This window comes from Bufo gargarizans, chromosome 3 (genome assembly GCF_014858855.1).
Source record: "Bufo gargarizans isolate SCDJY-AF-19 chromosome 3, ASM1485885v1, whole genome shotgun sequence".
Taxonomy (NCBI): Eukaryota; Metazoa; Chordata; class Amphibia; order Anura; family Bufonidae; genus Bufo; species Bufo gargarizans.
Genome location: NC_058082.1, coordinates 458190035 through 458211506, shown reverse-complemented (window position 1 = coordinate 458211506; position 21472 = coordinate 458190035). Strand labels below are relative to the sequence as shown.

Genomic DNA, 21472 nt, shown 5'->3' with positions numbered 1-21472 from the left:
CACACAAATGACCCCATTTCGGAAAGTAGACACCCTAAGGTATTCGCTGATGGGCATAGTGAGTTCATAGAAGTTTTTATTTTGTCACAAGTTAGTGGAAAATGATGATTTTTTTTTTCTTATAAAGTCTCATATTCCACTAACTTGTGACAAAAAATGGGAAAAAAGAAACTGATTACAATACTCGCCAGGAAAAAATGGGAAAATGAACTTCAATCTTTTACGGAAGAGAAATGGAAAGATGCTCTTAGAAGTTATTCTGGGGTCTCTGATAGGGGTTCACATAAGATCTCACAGTTTTTTGTAGTTCATAGGCTGCATCGATCCCCATGGATGTTGAAAAGAATGGGTGCGAGAGCCTCAGACAAGTGTTTCAAAATGTGGGGGAGAGAGCGAAGACTTAATACATTGTTTCTGGAGATATCCAAGACTGTTCAGATATTGGACAGAAATAGCAGAGACAGTATATTTAATCTTGGAGGTCCAAATATCTAAAGATCCAGTAACTTGTATATTAGGGGCAACTGAACATCTGAAGTTATATAAAAATACACAAACTGTTCTGAGCAAAGTATTCCAAGCTAGACTCCTTATACTTAAGAAATGGGTAAAGGTAGACCCTCCGACAGCGGGACAGAGGAGAAAAGCAGTTGATAATCTGATTAAAGAAGAACGGGTGATGGAGGGCCATAGTAAAAAAGCAAAAAATGTTGATGAAGTATGGAAAAAATGGTTACTTTAGGGCTGGATAATTGACTTTTTTTTTCTACGTTCTCTAAATGCCCTGTGAAATCCTAAAGGTGCTCACCTAGGCTGCAAAAAAGTGCCACACATGTGGCATCGCTGTACTCAGGAGAAGTTGGGTAATGTGTTTTGGGGTGTCTTTTTACATATACCCATGCTGGGTGAGAGAAATATCTCTGTCAAATGACAACTTTGTATAAAAAAAATGGGAAAAGTTGTCTTTTAGAGAAATATTTCTCACCCAGCATGGGTATATGTGAAAAGACACCCCAAAACATATTGCCCTACTTCTCCTGAGTACGGCGATACCACATGTGTGACACTTTTTTGCAGCCTAGGTGGGCAAAGGGGCCCAAATACTAAAGAGCACCTTTAGGATTTCACAGGGTATTTTTTACACATTTGGATTTCAAACTACTTCTCACGCATTAGGGCCCCAAAAATGCCAGGGCATTATAAATACCCCACAAGGGACCCAATTTTGGAAAGACGACACTCCAAGGTATTCCGTGAGGGGCATGGCGAGTTCTGAGCTGAGCTGTCTCAACCCTAACTCCAGACTGGGCGGTGAAAGGGGGAACTACTGGTGTGGCTGAAGTTGGGGGCTGCCAATTAGTGTTTGCCAGCCCCTCAGGCACTCTAGGGGCTCTACGGGCCTGTCTGTGCGGTGGCTGCGATGGGGGAACTAATGCATGTGCCACCTTCAACTGCCCTTCTGGTGCTCGCCAGTTCACCATGTTCTACAGCAGTGCTGGTACTAGGTCCAGGATGGGCTGCACTGCTGGTGTATGCCTCACCACGTAATCCGACAGCGCCAGCCCCACTCTGCTGCCCTTGAAGCGGATCCTGCGCAACCTGTGGTCCAGCAACACAGGGCCGGGTACGCCTGGTGGTATCAGGGACCTCAACCTCATCATCCGAACTTTGGGTAAGACTGCCACTGCTTTCTACAGGTTCGTATTCTGACCCGCTGGATTCGTCAGATGAGGGTTCCCATTCCTCATCCGACTGGGTCAGAAGCCTGTAGGCCTCTTCAGAAGAACACCCCTTACTTGCCATTTGGTCAACTAAATTTAGGGGGTACTCCCTGAGACTACCCAAGAAAAAAAAGCAAGCCTGTCTTACAAATGGGAGGCTAGCGAAGTACCGGAGGCCGCTGCAATTGCTAAAAAATATCCAAACTTTTTATCGCCGCAGCGCTTGTAAAGTGATTGTGCAGTGATAAAAAAAAAAAAAATTTTGTTACTGCGGCGGGGCGGGCGTGGGTGAACGCACGTGTGGGTGACCTATCAGGCCTGATCGGGCAAACACTGCGTTTTGGGTGGAGGGCGAACTAAGGTGACACTAATACTATTATAGATCTGACTGATCAGTTCTGATCACTTACAGATACTATAAAAGTACCAATGCTAATTAGCGATACGCTAATCAGTGACTGCGGTGCGGTGGGCTGGGCGCTAACCGACGCCAACTACCTAACAAAGGGGCCTAAACTAACCTAAAACCTAACCGTCAATACTAGTGAAAAAAAAAAAAGTGACAGTGTACACTGATCACTTTTTTCCCTTTCACTAGTGAATGATAGGGGTGATCAAGGGATAAATGTGTTGTGTCTTGTGTACTTACAGTGATCTGTGCTCCTCTGCTGGGAGCAACCGACGAAAAGGACCAGCAGAGGAGCACAGAAGCCATTTAACACATTATATTTATAAATATAATGTGTTAGGGCTCTTTCACACCTGCGTTATTGTCTTCCGGCATAGAGTTCCATCGTCGGGGCTCTATGCCGGAAGAATCCTGATCAGGATTATCCTAATGCATTCTGAATGGAGTGAAATCCGTTCAGGATGCATCAGGATGTCTTCAGTTCCGGAACGGAACGTTTTTTTGCTCCGGCCCAAAAAACTGAAGACTTGCCGCAAGGCCGGATCCGGAATGAATGCCCATTGAAAGGCATTGATCCGGATCCGGCCTTAAGCTAAACGTCGTTTTGGCGCATTGCCGGATACAACGTTTAGCTTTTTTACAGTGGTTACCATGGCTGCCGGGACGCTAAAGTTCTGGCAGCCATGGTAAAGTGTAGCGGGGAGCAGCATACTTACCATCCGTGCGGCTCCCGGGGCGCTCCAGAGTGACGTCAGGGCGCCCCAGGCGCATGGATGACGTGATCGCATGGCACGCCATCCATGCGCATGGGGCGCTCTGACGTCATTCTGGAGCGCCCCGGGAGCCGCACGGATGGTAAGTATACCGCTCACCGCTCCTACTATGGCAACCAGGACTTTAATAGCGTCCTGGGTGCCATAGTAACACTGAAACGACGGATCCGTCTTGAAATGCTTTCAGTACACTTGTGTTTTTCCGGATCCGGCGTGTAATTCCGGCAAGTGGAGTAAACGCCGGATCCGGACAACGCAAGTGTGAAAGAGGCCTTAACTGGCTTGTGATTCGATTTTTTGAAAATCACCAGCCTGCCAGCGATGATCATTGGCTGGCAGGCTGGTGACGAACTCCTCCTTTAACTTTTGCCGGCCCGCAATGCGCATGCGCGGGCCGGCTATGCGCGTCATCTCTCGACGCACCGAAGCGCGAAGGAGGAATGAATCGACCGCCTCCGGAACGCAATCCTGCGTTAGGCGGTCCAGAGGCGGTTAATGACAGCAATGAAATGCAGTGAAAAGTTTTTGGGGGGATTAGGTTCATTTTTATGGCAAAGAAGGACTATGCAATTCATCTGATCATTCTTCATAACATTCTGGAGCATATACAAATTGCTAATATAAAAACTTAAGCAGCAACTTTTCCAATATTTATGTAATTCTCAAAACTTTTGGCCACGACGGCCTCCTACACGTGCAATGCTGGTGGCTTGCACTGTCTATAAGTTTGGATTTGACCTACATTCTGTGGTAGTCTCTCCAAAACAATAAAAAATTACTATCTAATCACTCCTGCCCTTTCAGAAGATTGTTTTAATTGCATTGGGATTTTTTATTTTTATTCCTTCTTAAAATCTTTACAGTGACTCTAAACTGAATATTCTATGTAATCCTTTTGTGACCAACAGATGATTATATTATTTGTGGTTTCATTTCTTACCCTATGGTATAACCAAAGAAAAGTATCACTTAAAGTATAACTGTCATATTTTTGTGGAGTATTGGATTGTGGTGATTAATATCTCCTTGGTGGCCCTATGTCAACTTTTCACTGTGTACTCAGTTACCCCTTAATTCCACAGTTTTGTTCCCTGTACTGTCTACTTTTACCTGTGCTTAAAATCAGGTTGCTATGCAGGGTCTGTCTATGTGTTGAAGGACGGAAGACGCAGAAGCACGCAGTGTGCAAGGTCAGATTACAGACAGCCAGGGACTGTAAGTAAATGATTAAAGCCAGGTCCTCCCCAGCAGCTGTGATAACAGTGCCTGGGCTGTGTGCACTTCTCCCTGTGCCTGCGCTTGGCAGACGCTCACTCAGCAGACTGGGACAATGCAGAGTTGAAGCAGCGCAGACCAGGGAAGGGAGATCTGCCGTCTGCTCAGTGTATAAATGAAAGCAACATGTGGTAAGATGACCCCTGTGTGCTGCAGATTAACCCTTGGGGGGGGGGGGGGGGAGAGAGCTCTGGTTACTGACACTTTTGGGGGCTATTGTTACTGGCTAGTGCATGTGAGGAGCTCAGTGCATTGTGGGTAGTAAGGGCAGCCGGGATTAGCCTCAGGGTGAGGGCAGTGGCGGCCATCTTAACTGAATAGTGAAATTTCAGTTTTATGCAGACTGGTTGCTAAGGGCTGAATCTTATTAAATATGGGGTAAGTCAGTCCAATAGTAACTGATTCTGGAATATCATGTTATTAGTAACTACAGATATGAAAATTAAAATTAGGGTCTAAATGTGATAGTTATCCTTTAAGGAAACGACTGATATAAACCAAACTTTGAGGATATATATATGGAAATATAAGCCTACTACAATCATCATCTGCATTGCATAAATTTGTGATATACTTGATCAATCACGGTTTTAAATCATATCATATAACAAGACCATTTTCTTCTTTTTCTGTCTGTTGACAATTATGACATATGTATTATGGTAAATTTGGATGAGTTGATTATGGTCCAAATATTTTTACTGCTACAATTATGATTTTTATATAAGGAAGGTATACACAAGAATTTATCGTTATAATGATGGTCTGTTAGTATTCATAACTATAATTTTTAATCTATGGGATTTATCATATTCTTGTTACATTAAGTATAAGGTCCGTTATATATATTTTTTATATTTTTCTTTTTTGTATTTTTTAGCATTTTTATATAACTTTTATATCCTTTATATTTGTTATTACATAAATATTTTTGTTATCATTTATTTTGTTTCAATAAATAGGATGTTATTATGCATATTAGCTAGATTTGTTTCCATGTGACAATAGTTTGTTTACTGCCCTCCTAAAACTAATCATTGTGTCCATACATTATACTTATTCGGCAGAGGGTGTGCCGTGGAGTGAGAACCTTAACCATTTTCTGTCCAGTTGGGTAGAGCCACGGTACGTTCATTTTATCTTCTAGACTTCACCACTGCAGCAGAATAAACAAAAACCAGTGGGGACCACCAAAGCAGCACCAGAGTGTTAAGGGACCGGTGACATTTTTTTTTATAGTATAATTCATGCTGTTATCCAAATTTTTTACATGCTCGGAAAGCCCCTTCAAAATAGGTACACTTTATGCCATTTTGGGACAGTACCTTTGGTTTTCTGAATTTAAGAACACAGCACTTAAAGTGACAATGTCACTTTAATCTTGTCTACAAATGCAGTGTTTACCAGTAACAACTTGAAGGGGTTAAAAAACTAGCCAACTAGTCACGGGACATTCGCTTTGAACGGGGGACACATTTTCTTGGTTTTAATGTTGGTGATGTAGTCCCAATGTATAAAATGTCCTATTGGTCCCCTGAGTACTCTAACACCCCTACCCTAATATTTCTGGGGCCCTATATGCAAATTGTTTGTGTTTTGAAGTTGGGGGCAACCAAACCTCTTCTCTCTGAGATGGTGTCTTCTCCACTGCGCTGTCATTGCGGAGTCAGAGTGGCCCTGTCCAGCATGATCTCACAAGGCCAAAGACTTCAGCAATGTGAGGTTACTGTACATCGCAATAAGTGAACGTGGTCGTGCTGATACTTCCAATTTGCCACGACCACCATCACTTGCAAAAAATCCAGCCAGTTTGGATTTCTTATTCCTTTCGGTTCTCAACACGACTACACTGACTAGTTGCGATGCTGCAGCACTAAACTGCGAACTATTTGTGTTTTATATTCTCAGCCTTAAAAGGGGACATCCCATTAAAAACATTCTACAGTTTTCAAACCAGCACCTGGATCTAAATTATTTTGTAATCGCAGGTAATTAAAAATTTAGCATAGTCAGAGTTATTAAATAAAATGTATCTGTATAGCGCCACCTGCTGTTGGCTCCCCCCCCCCCTTATTTCTTTGTCCGGCTCACTGAGATGGCCACACATGTGCACTTTCATCTGATAGGGAGAGCTGAGACACGCCCCCTGAGCTGCAGCAGAAAAGACACTCCTCTTGAGCCGTCAGCTTGATATAAATCTAGCAGAGCAATGAATGGGGAGATCTCTGGATCCATGTGAGGTACAGGGCTTGTTCTAGCTTTGTTAGAAAGACGCTGCCCTGTACTATATGATCTCCGATTTTCACTTTTTACATTAGTCATGGGATAACCACTTACAATTTTCATTGATCTGATAAATTTGGGGGCACAGTAGGGGAATCAAGCCCCCCAGTTGCTTTTCATGCTCCCCTTATTCTGCAGTCTTCCTACCATAGAACAGCCTGGATCTGCAGATGGACTGAATGATTTCAGGGAACTTCTTTCTCTCTGCATTTACGAAAACAAAGGTAATACCTTTTTATAATCGCGCAGGGCAAGGTTTCTTTTAAGCAAATCTGGTTGCATACCGGGTCTCTGCTAGGTGGAGGCTTCCGCCTAGCAGTGTTCCCGATGACGTCTAGGGCAGCACTAACGCCCGCCCATTAGTGCCGGTGACGTCACTGGGAACACCGCTATGCGGAAGCCGCCAACAGCAGTGTAAGTTTGTAAACAAAAAAAGCTCTTGCCCTGCTCTGAGAGCATGAAATGCCTGATGCTCATCTCAGAGGGGCTGACTGGGTGAAGAAGGGGATATGTTCGGGTTCAGCTCTGAACTTTGACAACCCCTTTAAGAAGTTAAATCTATGCTTCAACTGCGAAAAATAAATGTTACACAGAACTAATTGTAGCAAGTATAACACTTCCTGTCAGTACTCAGAGATTTGAGATTTCTACATAAATGAAGACACAAAACCCAGAAACTTACATCTAGAAGTGTGTGCAAGTGCTGATCCTGGAAAACACTGTGCAGAAAATCGAGGTCTTTCTCACTGCAGTCGGTAAGTGCATGGATCTCCTCCAGACTATCCAGTACTTGAGACACGGCTCCTAAATGCAAACAAGAGGGGGACAAAAGCTATGAGGTATATTTCCATAGCAAAATGGCCTGTGGACAATAAAGGCACTTGACTAAAACTGTGATTAATGAGAGACACTACCTAAAAAACCAATGACATCCAGAGACATTTGTGGAGAAGGATGAAGCAAAAAAATAAAAATATGAACTGGCGAACAAAAGTCAAGATGATTTCTAAGAGATGAAACTATGAAAACATTACAAATTCATTAATGTAACTCTTAATAAGAGGACAAGGATAGGAATGTGACTAAAAACAGTACAATAGCCATAAAAGTCTGCCTGGCATAAAGTCATGTTATACAGTGAACGGCAGGAACTTTAGGATCTAGTGGGTGAAAGAACGGCATCAAAATAGTCACTAGCACATTTATGGATGGAAGGTATGTAGAAAATGATAAAGCATATCCCCAGGGCCAGCAAACTCTCTAATACAGTGTGAGAGTATGCATAAAGCATCCAAACTCTGCAAACCAATACAAAAAAATAAAAATAAAGAGAAACTGGGCATTTTAGGAATGTGTATACCCTATGTGAAGACAAACTCAATGCCCTGAATGTACTCAAATACCTGAAGATCGGTATATGCAATACGTGTAATGGAAATACTGTGACTACATTCCAACCCTAAAAAAACTGACCGACCTTGTCCTGCTCATGCAACTGATGCGTTTGTTACCGCTCGCATTAATGTACGCAGTTGACAGTAAGCAGTGTCACAAAACTTGTGGTGAATCTATTCTTAGGACTTTGTGTTGTGCCATTCCTTTATTATTCCTGTAAGAAGTTATAAATTAATTACTAGAAGTTTGCAGTGACAGTCCAGATGGGTGCTGCACAGACTGACACTATCCAATCAGTGCTCAGCAACTGGTATCGCCCATATGGTCCTTGCAAAATGCTAGCAACCCATTCATAACTTCTAACAGAAATAATAAAAGGAATGGCACAACACAAAGTCATACGAAAAGATGCGGTTATTACATGGGAGATGCAAGTAGTTACTAAAACATATGTCAGGCGAGGTAACGGGTTTCCTATAAGATTATAAGAAACCAAATCAACTGCTTGTGGTAAGAGTGGGAATTTCAGCCTACGGGCACATGCAGCACAGGCGCCGGCTGTGTGGCATCCGTGATGTGGTGCACAAACGTCCTGTACCCGCTGTTTGCGGGCCGCAATACGGGCACGGACGGGCAACAAGGAAGATCTGAACTGAAAGAATGTATTACAATGTTATAAGCCTTCATTACACAATGAGGGAGCTTGATGTAACATTAGAAAATTCGTAGAACTGGCATCTTTCACATGTAAGAAGTTCTGGGGAATCATGACGGCAGGAAGGAAGGTGAAGTGAGAAGTGTGTGGCCTTTAGTGTTGACAAAGCTACTGCATGCTTCTCATGATCTCAGGGGCAGAGACTTTGGTCAAGTCCTTGGCATTTAAACACTTATATGGACATTAATTTTGATCTACAGCAATGCCGATCAGGTGAAGCAGGTCCCAGAACCGCCATCATAAGGAAATGGGATGCCATACTGATCGCTACTGTACACCTATATTCTGTTTTGTATACAAACTATTGTTATTTCAATATAATCCACAAAATGTGCAGGTTTCCCACAAAAGGTACATGTGAGAGTACTTTCACACTTGTGGCAGTGTGATCCGGCGGGCAGTTCCGTCGTCGGAATTGCCCGCTGGATCCGCCGATTTGGATGTGACAAAGCATTTGTGAGACGGATCCGGAGTCTTACAAATGCATTGCAAGAAGGGATCTGTCTCTCCGCTTGTCATGTATTTTTTTTCTTCACATTTTTACACACATACGCATGCCGGAAGGACGGATCCGGCATGCCAGTATTTTGAATGCCGGATCCGACACCAATACATTCCTATAGGGAAAAATGCCGGATACGGCATTCGGGCAAGTTTTTTCGCCGGAGATAAAACCGTAGCATGCTGCGGTTTTATCTTTTGTCTGATCAGTCAAAACGACCGAATTGAAGACATCCTGATGCATCCTGAACGGATTGCTCTCTATTCAGAATGCATGGGGTTATGCCTGATCAGTTCTTTTCCGGTATAGAGCCCCTAGGACGGAACTAAATGCCGGAAAAGAAAAACGCTAGTGTGAAAGTACCCTTAGGTGAAATACATGCACATATTCTATAGGAGCATGCAAAAAGCGTGAGGACAAGGCGTAATGCAGTCAAAAGGAATACCTACTTTCAGCAGCTAGAAGTCCTAGTAGTGCAGCATTAAGGCGGACAAAAGTAGGATTTTTAGAAAAAGCACGTTAGTTGCAAGCACGAACCAAGCAAATTACTGTACGTACACAAAAATAAACAGTAGAACTAGCGCACATACTGTATATAACCTGTATAGAATACAATAAAAAAGACTCCGTTTCGTATAAGACCAGAGAGCTGCTGATGCAGAAGTAACGCTATAAATCACTGCTCAGACGCAGACGGATAGTTTAAGAGGATAACATCATTTCTTCTCATGACTCAATGAATGCAAACACATACCCCGTGCTAACACAATACAGCGAGTGCAGCACAATGGACTTACCAGACTGGAAAATTCCCAGGAAAATATTACTGCATGTATGTAACAATATAAGAAGAGACTAATGGCACTCCTGTCAACGCATAGGCACAAATGAGGCATTAACCAAACTAATTGCTACTTTCATTTGGATGTGACTATCAACCATATCATTTAGTAAGCAGGCTGAATTACCAATGTGTTGAAAATGCAAAACTGAATTTAGGGAACTATTAGAGCCGATTCACACAGGGATTTTGACGCCAAAATCCACAGCGTATACAGCGGCAGAAACCAGGCCACGGACCCGCTCGGATGGAACTAAGCCGAGGGTGGACAGTTGCGGCAGCTTCGAGAGGCAGATGTCCTCAGTTTTAAAAAAAAAACTAGATGCAAACAAAGTTTCTCTAAAAACTGATTCTGGGTCTAAAAGTAAAGACGTGATGTGAAAGCGGCCTAAGGCTTATTTCATGGGGGCAATATGGAAGGAGTCGGGGATTTTGTGATTGCGTTCAGTTTTAGTTTTTTCTGTATGTTTTTTCTATATATTAAGAATAATACTCAATGCATTGCATCTGGATGCCTTCTGCCCCATTCAATTCTATGGGGTCAGGGCTGTGTGATAATTACACAATATAGAACACGCAGTGATGATCAGTGATAAGCAATGCTCATGTGCACAGACCCACTGAAACAAATGCGATGCCTTCACAACACACATCGCACCTGGACTGAAAATTGTCTTGTGTTAAAGGGTCAAGATTATATATATTTTTTAAAAACATTATACAGTTTAGAAGAGTCAGGTGAGTAGTTTGCTAAATAGTTTAAACCGACAGTTATTACAAGCGTGGCACCTAGAGATGAGAAAATTCGACTCAGCTGCTTCCCCGAATATCACAAAGAAATTCGCCTTGTGACGAATTACTTAGTCACGAAGTGCGTTTCTTTGTATGTAGCGGGCTCAATGAGGCACGCAGCCCCCCCCCCCCCCGGTCATTTAACCCCACAAATCCCAGGCAGCACGGTGGCTCAGTGGTTAGCACTGGTGCCTTGCAGCGCTGGGGTCCTAGGTTCGAATCCGACCAAGGACATCTGCATGTTGTTTGTTCTCCCCGTGTTTGTGTGGGTTTCCTCCGGGTGCTTCGGTTTCCTCTCGCACTCCAAAGACATACTGATAGGGACCTTAGATTGTAAGCCCCATTAGGGACAGTTGGTTGCTAATGGTGATGCTAATGTCTGTAAAGCGCTGCAGAATATAGTAGCACTATATAAGTGCATAAAATAAATAATGCCACGTTCATTGCTGATCACAGCAACAATGAGGGCTTTCAGGGGTTAATCCGGCAAAAAAAAAAAAATAAAAATACTCACTTTATCCATTTGATCATGTAGAGGCCCAAGTGGCCATCTTGACTGAAGACATCGCGTCGTGATGTGATGACGGCAGCCGTCCTTTGTGCGCAAAAACTTTGTTTGTTTTTACTGGCATTTCAGGGAAAATGGATTTGTTAAAACTAAAAACGAGGAAATTCTGCTTCGGAGCAAACTGAATTTTTTGGGAAATTTGATTTAAAGTCCACTTCAGATACTTTGATTCGCTCAACACTACTGGCAACACTTAAATCCAGCACACCCAGTACATTTGGAAAACCTTCAGACCCTTTTACATTTTTGTTATGTTGCGGCCCTAAAAAGGTTCAAATTTCCAGTCATCATTCTGCACTCGATACCCCATAAGTGAAAACAAAATGTCAATTGTTGCCCAGTGTAAATCGACCTTAAAGCCTCATGCAGACGTCCATGGAACACGGTCCGTGAGATACCAGACTGGCATAGCAAGAGCGCACGGCGTCATAGCAACCAATAATGCCGTGCGCTCCTGCAATGCCAGTCCGGTCTCTCACGGACCGTGTTCCACAGACGTCTGCATGAGGCTTAAGACTTTAGACAGAGGCAAGTCTTTCCAAATCATGTCCAATCAACCGAATTTACTACAGGTGGACTCCAATCAAGGTGGAGAAACATCTCAAAGATAGTGAAGAGAAATAGGAAGCCCCCAGACCTACATTTCAAGTGTCATAGCAAAGAGTCTGAATACTTATGCTCATGAAAAATGTTAGTTTTTCGATTAATAAATTTGTAAACATTTCTAAAATTCTGTTTTTGCTTTCTCATTATGGGGCATTACGTGGAAATGGATGATGAAAACTAGAATTTTTTTTTTATTTTAGCACAAGGCCGCAACATAACAAAATGTGAAAAAAAGTTAAAGGGTCTGAAGAATTTCTGAATGTCCTGTACATAAATGAAATAAATGACTTATTAAACATGATATGGCCTGTTCATGAAAAAAGTTTTTGTGCTTCAGGCAGCCTGCACTGAAAATTAGAAACTGCTGCAGATGGCTTAAATAGAAAAAAAAAAAAAAAAACACAGTAAACAGGACTGCCTTGTGGCTTTGAAGTGTGTATAATGCAGACGTAGATTAGGGAACGATTATAAAATACATATATATATATATATATATATATATATATATATATATATATATATATATATATATATATATATGCACACACACACACACACACAGTACAGACCAAAAGTTTTGACACACCTTCTCAGAGTTTTCTTTATTTTCATGACTATGAAAATTGTAGATTCACATTGAAGGCATCAAAACTATGAATTAACACTTGTGGAATTATATACATAAAAAAGTGTGAAACAACTGAAAATATGTCATATTCTAGGTTCTTCAAAGTAGCCACCTTTTGCTTTGATTACTGCTTTGCACACTCTTGGCATTCTCTTGATGAGCTTCAAGAGGTAGTCACCTGAAATGGTCTTCCAACAGTCTTGAATGAGTTCCCAGAGATGCTTAACACTTGTTGGCCCTTTTGCCTTCACTCTGCGGTCCAGCTGACCCCAAACCATCTTGATTGGGTTCAGGTCCAGTGACTGTGGAGGCCAGGTCATCTGGCGCAGCACCCCATCACTCTCCTTCATGGTCAAATAGTCCTTACACAGCCTGGAGGTGTGTTTGGGGTCATTGTCCTGTTGAAAAATAAATGATGGTCCAACTAAACGCAAACCGGATGGAATAGCATGCCGCTGCAAGATGCTGTGGTAGCCATACTGGTTCAATGCCTTCAATTTTGAATAAATCCACAACAGTGTCACCAGCAAAGCACCCCCACACCATCACACCTCCTCCACCATGCTTCACGGTGGGAACCAGGCATGTAGAGTCCATCCGTTCACCTTTTCTGCGTTGCACAAAGACACAGTGGTTGGAACTAAAGATCTCAAATTTGGACTCATCAGACCAAAGCACAGATTTCCACAATGTCCATTCCTTGTGTTCTTTAGCCCAAACAAGTCTCTTCTGCTTGTTGCCTGTTCTTAGCAGTGGTTTCCTAGCAGGTATTCTACCATGAAGGCCTGATTCACACAGTCTCCTCTTAACAGTTGTTCTAGAGATGTGTCTGCTGCTAGAACTCTGTGTGGCATTGACCTGGTCGCTAATCTGAGCTGCTGTTAACCTGCGATTTCTGAGGCTGGTGACTCGGATGAACTTATCCTCCGCAGCAGAGGTGACTCTTGGTCTTCCTTTCCTGGGGCGGTCCGCATGTGAGCCAGTTTCTTTGTAGCGCTTGATGGTTTTTACGACTGCACTTGGGGACACTTTCAAAGTTTTCCCAATTTTTCGGACTGGCTGACCTTCATTTCTTAAAGTAATGATGGCCACTCGTTTTTCTTTACTTAGCTGCTTTTTTCTTGCCATAATACAAATTCTAACAGTCTATTCAGTAGGACTATCAGCTGTGTATCCACCTGACTTCTCCACAACGCAACTGATGGTCCCAACCCCATTTAAAAGGCAAGAAATCCCACTTATTAAACCTGACAGGGCACACCTGTGAAGTGAAAACCATTTTAAGGGTGACTACCTCTTGAAGCTCATCAAGAGAATGCCAAGAGTGTGCAAAGCAGTAATCAAAGCAAAAGGTGGCTACTTTGAAGAACCTAGATAATGACATATTTTCAGTTGTTTAACACTTTTTTGTTATGTATATAATTCCACATGTGTTAATTCATAGTTTTGATGCCTTCAGTTTGAATCTACAATTTTCATAGTCATGAAAATAAAGAAAACTCTTTGAATAAGAAGGTGTGTCCAAACTTATGGTCTGTATGTATATATATATATATATATATATATATATATATATATATATATACATATATATACATATATATATATATATATATTACACACACACACACACAGTTGTGTTCAAAATAATAGCAGTGTGTTTAAAAAAGTGGCTAAAGCTCAAAATCCTTCTAATAGCTTCTATTTCCATACACAAAAAATGCATTGGGAACACTACACATTCTATTCAAAAGCAAAACGTGAAGAAAAATATATTAAAGGGGTTGTCCGGGATCAAATGTTTTTTAAAAAAACACGTTTACTCACAATGTACGTGAGTACAATCTACTCTAAGTAAAGGCCTCCATACATTTTCAGCTATTTCTGCCACTTCTATGTGGCTCCAAAGGTCCCCCACTCATTGTTTATATATCTGTTTATATTTACCTGACTTCCGGCTGCATTGCCCTGTGGGTCAATATTCACCTCAATTCATTCTGAAGCTCACCGGACTGGAGGGGCGGGGCCGAGCGGGTTAAGGGGCGGGCTTAGCGGGATGTCAGTCTGCCGCTGTAACTCCGCCCCCTCATCAATATTCACCTCGATTAATTTGCTGCCAGTGACGTCACCGGGCTCCCTGAGCAGTGGAAGAGGAAGCTTTGCTTGCCTGCAAGGGACCCGGTACGTTACTGAGGAGAAGAAAACAGTAACTTCCGGCCATGAATTTCAAAGATGAAAACGGGGCTGCAGAAATCTGTGCCAAAGGTACTACCTGCTTGTATGTAATGTGTATGCCACACTTGTACTATTAGAGTAATGTCCCCAATCCCGGACAAGCCCTTTAAATTTGTGTTGTTCCTTTAAAATAATTGAAGAAAAGTCAGTATTAGACTATTAAAAAAAAATTGCAGTGTTTGTATTCTTCTCAAACGCAAACATTCACTATATAAACTGAAAAATTAAGATTTTGCTTTCCTTTGAATCATTCAACTAATATTTAGCTGTATAACCACTGTTTCTTAGAACTGCTGTACATCTGTGTTGCATGGAGTCAACCAACTTCTGTCCCCTGTGAACAGGTATTCCAGACCAGGAAGATTGGACTACATTCCACAGTTCTTCTCCATTTCTTGGTTTTGCCTCAGAAACTGCATTTTGGATGTCACCCACAAATTTTCTATTGGATTAAGATCCGGGGATTGGGCTGGCCACTCCACAACGTCAATCTTGTTGGTCTGAAACCAAGATGTTGCACGTTTACTGGTGTGTTTGGGGTTGTTGTCTTGTTGGAACACCCATTTCAAGGGCATTTCCTCTTCAGCATTAGGCAGCATGACCTCTTCAAGTATTCTGATGTATTCAAACTGATCCATGATCCCTGGTATGCTATAAATAGGCCCAACACCATAGTATGAGAAACATCTCCATATCATGATGCTTGCGCCACCATGCTTCACTGTCTTCACGGTGTACTGTGGCTTGAATTTAGTGTTTGGGGGTCATCTGACAAACTGTCTCCGGCCACTAGACCCAAAAAGAACAATCTTACTTTCATCAGTCCACAAAATGTCTCTTTAGGCCAGTCAATGTGCTCTTGGGCAAATTGTAACCTCTTCAGCACGTCTTTTTCAACAGTGGGACTTTGCGTGGGCTTCTTGCAGATAGCTTGGCTTCTAATTGTAACAGTACTCACAGCTAACTTTAGACCTTCTTTGATCTTCCTGGAGATGATTGTTGGCCGAGTCCTTGCCATTTTGGCTATTCTTCTATCCATTTGAATGCAATTTTTCGCTTTCTTCCACGTCTTTCAGGTTTTAGTTGCCATTTTAGAGCATTTGCGATCATTTTAGCTGAGCAGCCTATCAATTTGTGCACTTTTTTATATGTTTTCCCCTCTCCAATCAACTTTTTAATCAAGGTACGCTGTACTTCTGAACAATGTCTGGAAGGACCCATTTTCCTCAGAATTTCAGAGAGAAATGCACTCTAACCAGCATATACAACATTTGCTGCCTTCCTTCCTTAAATAATGTTAAGTTTTACCCCTTTGTCCCCTAGGGGATCAGTATATATTTTCAACAATATATGATCAGCAGGGGGCCGACTCCCAGCATTCCCGTCGATTAGCTGATTGAGACTCCGGTGAACTCACAGATTACTAAGCACAGCGCCGTCCATTGTATAGCGGCTGTGCTTGGTATTGCAGCTCAGTCCCATTCACCACGTGACGTCACTGGACTCCAAGAAGCGCTGCAGCCTTTTCAAGCTGCCGATTGGCAGCAGTGCCGGGAATGAAACCTCTGATAATGATGTTCTAACCTGAGGCTAGGTCATCAATATTACAATCTTGGACGATCCCTTTAACATTTTACGCTACATGGGTGAATTACCATGACTTTATAGCTTATCCCTGAGTTGCAAAGCTGTGTGTGACAGCTTCCCATATCTTTTTATGGGAAAGGCTCTGTTCACATCATATTGTCACACCATTGGTGTATAAGCTGAGAAAAAGGGAGTGAGTATAGCTTTTTTTTTTTTTTAAGCCAGTTTAAGGCTTGTCTAAGATTTTGAACTATCTAGGACAGCTCTTTAAACTTCTAAAGACAGTTAAAACCATATTTTTCGGACCATAAGACACACTGGACTATAAGGCGCACCTTGGATTTAGAGGAAAGAAAAAAAAAAGAAAAAAAAACAAAAAACATCAGCAGCCCTCAGACCAGGAATCCCCCCCCACCCCAGATCAGACATTACTCTGGACGGTGCTGCCACTCTGCAGATCTAGGATTCACTGTTCCTGGGGCTTCTTCTGGTCCACGCTGCACTGTGACCTGATATCGCACAGCATCAGGTCATAGTGCGCGCCTACGTCCTGATTCTGTACGCAGTCAGGACACACTGCAAAGCGGGGCCGAGAAGACCAGAGTACAGCCGGCGCAGTGCTTCCCTCATTGCACCCCCTGCATATTAATGCGGTCATTAGCATTCGGACTAAAATACATTTTTCTGTTGCTTCTTTGGGGGGGGGGGGGGGGGGAAATGGTGGTGGTGGGAATAGCGTCTTCTAGTCCAAAACGGTAGTCGAATGTATTCTGCTCTCAAAAATCTATTTAGGGAGTGTGGTAGTAAACACTGGGGATATTGTGTAATTAAAACAGACCGTAAAAGTTAAGACAAAATGATTAGACGTCTGCCATTCAAGACCATATGGTTTTCAATTACATTCAATTGTAAAAACTTTGTAAAACCTGGGAAACATCCTGAAAATAATAATTTAGGTAAACAGCTAGGTTTCTAAAATCTGCACCAATACAGAGTTTGTTGGACCAGTAAAAGTAATAAAGAATGAACCCTAACAAATAAATTGAAAGCTGGAGGTTACCATTTGGGGAGCATGTCCCTACAAACTTGGACACTGTCTAACCAGTTATTGCAGTGTGTGTATGGACATACCCCTTTCAAATTAATGCATGGTACATGGTTCTTAAAAGGAATCTGTCACCTCCAGCGAGCCCCACTAAAGAGCATATGTCAGCATGATCTACCCTATTAAATCAGGCATACAGCCTTGTAGAGTTGATTATGCTTAAAGAATGCCATTACTGGCGCACTAAGGGGCTGGCCAGAAGCCCCGGAGCACAAGTATATTAAATTGAAGAGCTGACAAGTCCTCTTTCAATGCTACTGAAATATAAGGTTGCCCAAAATTAAGAACTGTTAAAGCAACTGAAGGTAGGGGAGTTCAGTCCATGTGACTGAGCTCACATGGGCATTAAAGCCCTTCTATAGCCGTATACATGAGTTAGATCCTTTCAAGTACTATAAATTGTTGTTTCATTAAATATTTCAGGTTTACAATGCTCATGCAAGTAGAATACTCAATGTCTCCTAATATGAACCAAATTGCTGGATTTCTCAAAACTAACCCATTATAGAGGCCACGGGTATTATCAGCAGATCGGAAAAACGGTGTGGTTCCTATCTCTTTCTAACACCAGGAAACCATAATTGCACAGGCAGAAATTGCAGAAGGTGCTATTTTAACACTGTATACAGAAATACAGAACATAAACCACAGTATATTTCATCGGAAACTGTTATACCACCGAACACCAAATACATATCTTATCTTGATATCTGAAACCCAAGACATTGCACATGGAAAAGATATAAACTAGAAGTTCATCCATCCATTCTTCTAAATCATATTAGGACACATTGAACCGGCACAGGGAGCGACCTCCAACAGCTCTGGAGGATCAATGATTAAACAATGACTTTAATAGGCAATAAACAGTATAATACCTTAGTTCAAGCATTAAAAGGATTTATTTTTTTATACTGATGACCCATCCTTAGGATAGGTCATCAGTATCTGATCGGTTGCAGACCCAGGACCCCCGGCATTCAGCTGTTTGAGAAGTCATTGGCGCTACTGTGGTAGTCACGGCCTTCTCGCAGCTTACCAAGCACAGTGTCGTACATTGTATAGAGCAGGGTTTCTCAACTCGGGACCCACCTACCAGTCATGTTTTCAGGATTTCCTTAAAGTATAACTGTCTTTTTTTCTTTTCTTTTTTTTTGGGGGGGGGGGGGGGGGGGTATGCTAATGACTTCACTACCAGCAAGTAGGGCGTCTACTCCTTTAAAAAAAAACGTGACGTCATCGGCACAGGCGCACTGAGGGAGCGTCCTTCTCTCAGAGCGCCTGCGCCGAATGAGGGGGAGGCGTGGGATTTGAATTGCAGACAGGGCCAGCCGGAGGATGAGAGCGCTCCCTGGCCCTGTCAATCAGCAGGAGGAGGGGGCGTTTTTTTTAAAGGAGGATGCGGCGGCTACCAGCAAGTAGACGCCCTACTTGCTGGTAGTGAAGTAATTTGCATATTTTAAAAGATCGATTTTAGTGAAACCAAGCCACAGGACAAGGTAAGAGCCCTATATAGGGAATAGTCGTCCAATAAGGTTTTTAATATGCCCAAAAATGAAAAATTTGTTTTGGGGGGTGACAGAAGCCCTTTAAAATAGGGTTGCTAGGCATGGTCCGTCTATCTGTTGAAGGACGGAGCATGCTGTGTGCTGGCTCACATTACTGACAGCCAGGGATTGCAAATAAATGATTAAAGCCAGGTCCTCCCCAGCAGCTGATAACAGTGCCTGGGCTGTGTGCACTTCTCCCTGTCCCTGCGCTTGGCAGACGCTCCCTCACTCAGCAGACTGGGACAATGCAGAGTTGAATCAGCGCACAACAGGGAAGGGAGATCTGCCATCTGCTCAGTGTATAAATGAAAGCAACATGTGGTAAGAGGACCCCTTTGTGCTGCAGGAGATTAACCCTTTAGGGGGGAGGGCTCTGGTTACTGATACTTTTGGGGGGGCTATTGTTACTGGCTAGTGAGGGCAGGCGGGATTAGCCTTAGGGTGAGGGCAGTGGCGACCATCTTAACTGAATAGTGAAATTGCAGTTTTATGCAGACTGGTTGCTAATGGCTGAATCTTATTAAATATGGAGAAAGTCAGTCTAATAGTAACTGATTCTGGAATATCATGTTATTAGTAACTACATATATGAAAATTGAAATTAGGGTCTAAATGTGACAGTTAACCTTTAATATTGAGCAGGTGATCTAATTATCCATTCATCAGGGCTTACCACAGGCATTCATTCAGTGGGATATTTTCAAATCCTGACCGGTAGGTGGGTCCCCAGGACCAGGGCTGAGAAACCCTGATATAGAGAATGTGATTGGTATTGCACTCAGCCCCAATCACTTTAATGAGGATGAGCTGCCGAGGCCACGTGACAGATGAACGTGTTGTCACTTGGCCTAGGAAAAACTGAGAGAAGTGCCAATGCCTTCTTAAACAGCTAATCTGCTGGAGGTCCTGGGTGTCTGACCCCTACTGATCAAATACTGAAGACCTATCCTGAGGATAGGTCTTCAGTATAAAAATCTTGGAAAAACCCTTCAAAAGGTAGTCACGCGATATCTTTCATTTCTGCGTTGAGAATTCTGTCCTGTAGTCCAAGACTGCCGTGTAGACCCAGCCTAAAAGTCTTGTCCACTGGACTTTTCTTTCTGGCACATACATGACGGAATAGAGGTCTCTTTTTCCCCCTTTTTCAGATTGCTCTGAAGAAGGGAAAGCTCAATGCAGATGTGAAACAGTCCATAAATTTCAACTCACTCCCCTGATTTCGACAGGATAGACTGGGGATGTCCCAAACGCTCCCTGATGGATTTGAATTTCAAATGCTTGATCCTTGGGTTCTCCCTGTTGAAAACACATGGACTCCTGGGTTTAGAAGTAATAGCTGCCAGTCAAATGAGTGTTCAGCCAACTGCTATCTAATGTGTACGGCCAGCCTTAGGCCCTTTTCACACGGGCGTTCCGGATTGGGGCCTGATGCATTCAGGGTGCGTTCAGTGAAACTCGCACTATTTTGCAAGCAAGTTCAGTCAGTTTTATCTGCGATTGCGTTCAGTTGTTCAGTTTTTTCCGCGCGGGTGCGAGGGTGTTTTGATGCGTTTTTCACGCGTGTGATAAAAAACTGAAGGTTTACAAACATCATCTCTTAGCAACCATGAGTGAAAAATGCATCGCACCCGCACTTGCTTGCGGATTGCAATGCGTTTTTCACGCAGCCCCATTCACTCAGGGCTGCGTGAAAAACGCAGAATATAAAACATGCTGCGATTTTCACGCAACGCAGAACTGATGCGTGAAAAACAACGCTCATGTACACAGACCCATTTGAAATGAATGGGTCAGGATTCAGTGCGGGTGCTATGCGTTCACGTCACGCATTGCACCCGTGCGGAAAACTCGCTCGTGTGAAAGGGACCTTACAATGTGGTTCCTCCTTGACAACAGCTGCTGAATGCGAGGGATCTTCCCAAAACCCAAGATAAGGTAAGGTCTGGTATATAAGCAGTGTGAACACAGATGAACACTATACACCAGACTCAAATCTAATGCGTCCAATACGTCCTCGTTACACAATTACATGTGTCTTTCTTTGCTGCTCTGATTACTAGATAGCACCGCAACAGTCAGAATCAAGGTTTAGTGACACACAGTCACATTATTTACTAGAAGTGTTGTGTTAATTCTGTAGTGCTGTGTACAGTGCAATTAAAATTTAAATCACCATTTTATAAAAATATGTTTAACATAAAAACATGATTTAAACAATAGGTGATCTTCTTTCCGATATGGTTCCCCTAATGAAGCCTACATTTTCATCTGTCCTCTGTCATTGGAGAGACATAGTGGAGGAGTCTCCGCACACTGCACGTACTCTTATCTAACAGCAGCAAGTGATAACTATTGTCCCTTAGTTTTAAAATTCCTCTCACTCACACTGCAGAGTTTCTAGTGCATATTATTGATGCTTCTTTGAGCCGACAGGTAGAATCCTATCACAAGCAGGAAGCAGCGGAGACAGGCAGAATGCATCACACA

At 42.7% G+C, this 21472-nt stretch overlaps 1 protein-coding gene across 4 annotated transcripts in view; it reads right to left on the bottom strand.

Annotated features, from left to right (window-relative positions):
• CASK (calcium/calmodulin dependent serine protein kinase) overlaps window positions 1–21472 on the bottom strand; it is a 279746-nt gene that overhangs the window by 109468 nt on the left and 148806 nt on the right. For all 4 annotated transcript variants that reach the window (XM_044283603.1, XM_044283604.1, XM_044283605.1 and 1 more), the window contains exon 11: window positions 7144–7265. In XM_044283603.1, coding sequence (XP_044139538.1) covers window positions 7144–7265 — 122 coding nt within the window. The remainder of the gene's footprint in view (window positions 1–7143; window positions 7266–21472) is intronic.